Below are 7027 nucleotides of genomic sequence, written 5' to 3'. Positions count from 1 at the left end.
ATTTCGTTTTAGTCTAAACTAAACTCAAAAATAAATAAAAATTTATGGATTTACAATATAACAAGCCATAAAATCTTTTTAATCATTACCGATCGAGCAAAGCTTTTGAAGATGAAGAATACACAAAGGAAAAATAATTTTACCCGAAATTCACGTAAATCGAATAATAATTGAACTTTTAAAAAAATTAAATAGGGGCGATCAAATACAATATCAGTCAAATATTTACTGAAAATAGTTAAACATGCCCCTTGCACATATCACTATCAAAGAGTAGGCATGCTAACTTATAATAAGTTTAAATAAATGTTGTTTTAGGTACTTGCAAGCTAATTAACACCAATGAAGTAAAAATTGATCACGTTGATAAATTTTATGTACCCTTGAAGAAAGTGATTAAAAATAAATGAAAGTTAGCAATTCCAATACAATTTTTTTTTTTAAAAAAGAGAAACTATATATAGCACAAAATTTTACTATTCTTGGATAACCAAATTGGAATTGTGTCTTTTAGTTGTTAAAACAATTATTTGATAAAAATGATATTTGGACAAGAGAGACTAGTAGTTCGAGGGCAATAATACTAGCTACTTTATGATAAGCCAAGAAAACTCAAAGCAAACGTCCCTCTCCACACACCCTTTGTTAAATTGTTGAACCCCAGTAAATTAAATGTGCAATGATAAAATCTCAAATTCAAATTCATAATATTCAAATTCTGAATCCGTCTCGATCTATACTAAGATCAATTTCTCTCCATTCTCAAAGCTCTAATCTCGATATCCATCCCACTACAGGTCCTCGACAATTGAGCACAACCACATATTATGAAGGATGGCTAGTTGAATACACTTTGACGTAAATACTACTCTATATACATCTAAACACCTCAATTTGTTTTCACTGTGTCATGTGTTAGTTGAACACTCCAACTTACAAAAAGATCATCAAGCTTGCTAGAGACCTCCAAAATTTATGTGTTACGTCTGCGTCCAGTGTCCACGACACACAATCTAACAAATTGAGATGTTTGGCTAGATGTTATGCATTCTCAAAGTTAGAGTATTGCTTAATTGTGAGTTAATGCTAAATTAAAATATCTATATATTATACCTATATTAAATTTTAAATACACTTGACGAAATTTCTGACTCTATCGCTGAACTAGTTAAGTGGTCCCTTTTTTCACACACATATGCTCCTCTTTAAAAAGTCACGAGAGCCCCTAGATCTGCATATGTATGTTCAATTTTAGAGAGATATTTGGCAGATAGAGAAAAGCCCCACAAAACACCCTCAGCCTTTTTCTTCATCATCACTCAAAGTCTCAAACTCAAACTCAAACTCAAACTATAGCCCTCTATACATTTCAGTCCCAAACTGAAAGTCTTTTTAATAATTTGGCCAAACTTCTTTACTCACTTGTAGTAGTAGTAGTCATGTAGGGTTCACCCCACTATACTTCTTTCAATTTTCTTTTAACTCTTTTTGTTTCTTATTTTTATTTGTAACTTTTTTTAAAAATTTTGTAGGAGTCCAGAAAGAAATCCCCTTGACCTCAACAACTTACCTGAAGACTTTTGTAGAGATGGTAAACAAGTTCTTGAAGGTAGCTCTTCATCTTCTGGTACAAATAATTACTACTATATCAACTTTACCTCTTTTTTTTCCCTTTCTTTTTGCTTTCTTGACAAAAAAAAATAGAACTTTTTCCTCATACAAAAGCCCTTTGCCATCAAGAAAATGAAAATTTTCAAGATTTATATATATTTCTCCAAACAATTACTAATACCACTCCATATCAACTTCCTTTTTTGAGTGTGTGTTCTCTGGGGAAAACAAACCTTTTTTTTCCCGGTATAAATAGCGGCGGAGATGGAATTTTCACAAAAAGGTTCAATATTTAATATACATATGTAAAAGAAAAAAATAGTTTTTGATCTTATATATACAGTATGATTTTCTGGTGAAGGGGTTAATCAGAATCTCCTCGGACCCTTTTTGGAAAAGCCTTTGCAACCTACAATTTAGTTTGAGAGGAAAAAAAGAAGGATCGAGATTTCTTTTTGTTCAAATAAAAACTACTAATAGTCCATGTAAACATGCCTTCTTTTCTTGAAAAATGAATTCTTTCTTAACAAAAATCACTACAAGCTGCAAAACATTTTTTTTTAAGTACAAGAGGCAAACTAAAAAAGCTTAAGGAGAAAACCCCTTTGGTGCCTATTCAAGTTTTTGATACAAAATAATAACAAAAATATCATGCAAGCTATAGCTTAATTTTAGCTTGTCTAATCTATTAATACAGCTCTTATTTATTTTTCACTTTCATTTTCTCCTTTCTTTTTTTTAGCAAGAAATTAAAGTAACTTTGGTCATTTGTAAGTCTTTCTCCAAAAGGTGAAATTTACTTTTTGAAAATTATTCTTGTTGATTCCTAGCTCTTAGCTGCCTTAATATAGGAAAACCCTAGTACTAATTTAAGAAATATAGTTAATTTTGTATAACTTTTTTTTGTTTACATTTTGTAGGAGGAGGGTATAGAAAAAAGAAAAGCGGCGTTAAAGAAGATTGTGGTAAAGTGTATGAGTGTAGGTTTTGTTCCCTCAAGTTCTGTAAATCTCAAGCACTTGGGGGACACATGAACCGCCACCGCCAAGGCAAGTCACTTGTCTTTTCATTGTCCGATTATTTATAACCGGACAGTAAAAATAAAGAAATAAATATATATATATATTAATATTGAAAATGAGTTAGCGGTATGCATTTTCAGATATCTTATCAGATATGATTGCATTTTAATTTTTTTTAAAAAAGATAGTTAGGTCGTTCGTACTTATGATGAATTTGAAGGATTCAACGTGATACTACTTAGGTAATTAGGTTGGGTAACTAAAAAAATATTTATGTTAGTCGTTACATATATAATCTTGAAATTATAAGGGCAGGTTACGTGCTACGTCTACAAATAATGTGACAAATCTAGAAGAAAAGAAGGGGTTTATCAGAATTGAAAATCACAAAATATATATATATATTTTATTTTTATTTTTACGTATATGTAAAATTTTTGTCTCCATCATTGTCAGTATGCTAATAGTGTAAAAATTATTGTACCTATTGCTCTATTTTTTTTTCTCCTACTTTTAATTTCAACCAACAAAAACGAACAAGATAAGTTTTTTTAAGCAAATGGAATTCGAAAAGTGAAGGAGTTAGCATTTTTTTAATGTTTTTTTTTCTTTTTATTTGTTCTTTTGGGTTATAATTTTGAGGTGTTAACAGTATTGGCCAATGATTTTTTATTCCCAGAAGCGTAGTCATGTCAATCTTGCTTTCATACAAAAGTAGTAGTAACAATTGGTTGGGTGGAAATAAAGGAGTAATTATTCTTTGATTTGATTTTAATTTTTTTAATTTAATTTTTTATTTTAATTTGGCAAACAGAGAGGGAGACAGAAACACTAAATCGAGCTCGTCAACTCGTCTTCAATAACGATAACCTAATCCCTCCTCATCACCTAAGGTATGTTTCGTTTTTTAGGTGATCGAATTTACTGTTTACTTTTTTTTAATCAGTATACAATAATTATATATGATTGGTTATATACTAATTATAACATAAATTATACATATAACATATACCTATTAGTTATTTTTAGTTTAATTTGTTGAGTAGGATAATTATTTAAGTTAATTATTTTTCTTATTAGAGTATTATTTTTTTCACTAAATATCTCTTTAATCTTCTCTTTTGGCTAGTGTAGTAGTATTAATTTTTGAATTTATGTTATATAAACACTTATAATCTAAAGATGTTTTTATGTCATCAATATATTTTAACATGTTATAATATGTTTATTATTTATATCAAGTTACTCACTATAAGTTCTTAGAGAAATTTATTTTTGATTATTTTATATCAATAATGCATAAAACTTAAACTCGTTGTTTTAAACATATTTGCAGTTGTCCTCCAATTCCTCATGGAGGAGGTTATCACCAATCAACAAACATAGGTGATCAACCACTCTCATCATATAGGCCGCCACCACCACCACCACTTTATCCAACAACAAGGTTATTTTCAGGCAACTCCACCACCACCCTTTTGCCACCACCACTACCACAACCACCACACCAACCGTCATACATGTATGCTTCTCCACCGCGTATGGTTTCATTCTCATCTCATCAGTATCCGCCTCAAACAAATGACTACTTCCTAGGCCACGTCTTGTCAGGATCTAACACACACTCGACAAGTACTCCCAATAACTTCATGGGATCATCAGCTATGGCGCCTGATCATGTTAACAACAATAATAATAATAATAATAATTACACTTGCATTGGTGCACCAATAGGGCATGGACTTGGACTTGGCAATAATGGAAGTAGCTCTGGTGGGAAACAACAACATTTGGATCGGTTTCAAGATGGATTTTAGTAGTTTTTTTTTTCATTTTACAATTATTTACTTTATGTCCTTGTGCTATGTTTAACTTTTTTTTTTTAACTTTCTAAGTAATGAGGGACTAACAGAGTTTTAGTCTTAATTATCTTTTAATGTAGAGTTATAATTAAAGTTTTGTACACTGACCGCGTAAAGAGATTTTACACTATGATCAGTGTAATTTAAATGTTTATAGCAGGCTATCACTCTATCTGTCATGACTTAATATGAAGAGTTACCTTCTTCTTCTTTTTTTTTTTACCAAAATTTATTCACCTAGAAGTTTTCGCCTTCTGAGTGCAAGGGGTTTGGCAAGACCCTTATCACGACGTATATATAACTCTAAAACAAAAGATACAAATGTAACGTTGGAGAGAATATACAACCTTATCTCCTTTTATATCTTATGACAATAGGTAACTCTTCGTGTAGCTCCCATCTAAATACGTATATGAAGAGTTACCTATAGTCATTGTTTGATTTTACACAATATATATTAAGAAACTTATATACAGTCAGTATATAAAACTTAAGTTGTTTATTGTAAAAGAGATGTTGAGACTTGAAAAGAGAAACCAAAAAGAAGAATAGAAAAGGGTCAAATATACCTCTGTACTATTGAAAATAGTTTAAATATACTCCTCATTATATTGTCGCGCTAAATATACCCCTCCTGTTATATTTTCGATTCAAATATACCCTCTCATTATACTTTGGTACAAATTCACCATAATTTTATGGAAGAACACTTGAAAAACTTAGAATTAAATAACTCATTCCCAATTTTAAATATCTGATTTTTTTTAGAAATAAATAAAATTTTCAAGTACTAATTTGAGTTTTTTTTTCTTAATACATGAAATTTCTATGTACTAATTTGAGTCTTTTTTTCTTGCAAAATGATAAGACAGAAAATACTGCAAAATTATTTTGTAGCATTTTATGTCTTGTCATTTTGTAAGAAAAAAAGACTCAAATTAGTATTTAGAAATTTCATGTATTAGTACTTAAAATTATGCAATGCATTTTCTATTGTCATTTCTAAGGGGGAAAAAATCAAATTAGTACTTGAAAATTTTATTTATTCCTAAAAAAATCAAATATTTAAAATTGAGAATGAATTATTTAATTTTGAGCTTTTCAAGTGTTATTCCGTTAAAATTAAAGGCGAATTTGTACCAAAGTATAATAAGAAAGGTATATTTGAACCGAAAGTATAATAGGAGGGATATATCTAGTTCAAAAGTATGACGAGAAATATATTTAAATTATTTTTAATAGTACAGAGTATATTCGACCCTTTTCCGAAAGGAGAAACTGACTGAATGGGGTCAAGAAAAAGAGAGAATATCTGTTTATTTTTATTTTTTTGTGAAAAGTGAGCAATTTTCACTCATAAAAAATGTAGTAGATAGATGTACTAATTTGGCTTGAAGCTAGGGATCTGATCGGAGAGTAACTATATGGTACCAAAAAAAACATGTCTAAATGTAACTAGATTTTGCTCTTCTACATGAGACAACAAATTAGTTTCATTTGAACTCAAATTTACATAACTTTGCATGGGGATTATATTTCCTGTCATTTTATACATGGTTAGTATTTTGCCCCACACCGGCCCCCCTCCTTGACTCCACTCATATTTCTCATTTCTTTTGTTGTATTTCTTGATCATCATTTAATGTGAAATCAAGCTTGCATTCTTAGTAGTCTTGAAGATGAATGCGATAGGAAGAAGTGGCATTTGAAAGTATCGTTGATTTAATATTTAGGTATCGATATAACTAGCTAGGTCGGTATATGTGTAGTTAGTTAATTATATTATATTGTCTTAAAATTTCTCCGTCCTAGCGTGTGAGCATGATTTTTTTTATTAGTCAAATATGTAAAAAAAAAAAATATTCTTTTTGGGTGGTGATGGGGTAATTTGAATGCAAGACTTCTTACCTTTTTTTGATACCATATTAAAGTAGGTGTAGTTAGGATTTCACTAAGAAAATTCAATTATAAAAAATAAATACATGAATAAAGAAAAAAAATTAATATCTATTATATAAATTAAATAATATAGACCTTACATGTGCATTATAATTTTCAAGAAGTGTGTGATTAGAGTTAAAGTAAATATTATATAAATACTATCACTATAAACACTCTTCACACTGTATATTAGGTCATTTTCACTTGTTATGTAGTAGATATCGCATACACTTAATTATGGTGTATAAATTAAAACTTTATATACATCGGTAGATAATAAAATCTTTTACCATCAAGTTATCTTTAGGTTGGGGTTCGACCCCTTATGATCGAGTCATTTTTAGTAGGGACTGTTTTACCGTCCCCTCTCTCCTTCTTTAAAGTGAAACTTTTCAATGCAATTGTAGATTAATCGAGCTTCAAAAAGGGTATTGGATATCGAAAAATTAAAAAAATAAAATATATATAAGTACTATAGCTAGTGTAATAATGTCAATTTCTTTTAAATTTTATGGTATTATATGTTTTTAAACTGTTTGTTTTAATAAGGGGTGGTTTTATGTACCCAAGAATTACCAAATTGAAGCTACT

The 7027-nt window shown here is 29.5% G+C and overlaps 1 protein-coding gene across 2 annotated transcripts; it reads left to right on the top strand.

The window, feature by feature from the left end:
- The first annotated feature begins 1255 nt into the window (after positions 1–1255).
- Positions 1256–4704, top strand: LOC129874221 (zinc finger protein JAGGED-like). Of its 2 annotated transcripts, none has more exons than XM_055949487.1 (5): positions 1256–1441; positions 1533–1609; positions 2532–2660; positions 3448–3526; positions 3970–4704. In XM_055949487.1, coding segments are annotated over exons 1-5 (768 nt in total). In that variant the 5' UTR covers positions 1256–1439; the 3' UTR covers positions 4451–4704. The 2 variants fall into 2 exon arrangements, with proteins under 2 accessions (XP_055805462.1, XP_055805454.1); XM_055949479.1 differs by having other exon boundaries at positions 1533–1627.
- The last annotated feature ends 2323 nt before the right edge of the window (positions 4705–7027 follow it).

This window comes from Solanum dulcamara, chromosome 2, assembly GCF_947179165.1.
Source record: "Solanum dulcamara chromosome 2, daSolDulc1.2, whole genome shotgun sequence".
Taxonomy (NCBI): Eukaryota; Viridiplantae; Streptophyta; class Magnoliopsida; order Solanales; family Solanaceae; genus Solanum; species Solanum dulcamara.
This window is presented reverse-complemented; position numbering and strand designations above follow the sequence as displayed.

What these genes read in the sequence shown, in the direction of transcription:
- LOC129874221 (XM_055949479.1), top strand. An exon ending in CATGAACCGCCACCGCCAAG is followed by an intron (nt 2,661 to 3,447) that starts GCAAGTCACTTG and finishes TTTGGCAAACAG; the next exon opens with AGAGGGAGACAGAAACACTA. An exon ending in ATCCCTCCTCATCACCTAAG is followed by an intron (nt 3,527 to 3,969) that starts GTATGTTTCGTT and finishes ACATATTTGCAG; the next exon opens with TTGTCCTCCAATTCCTCATG.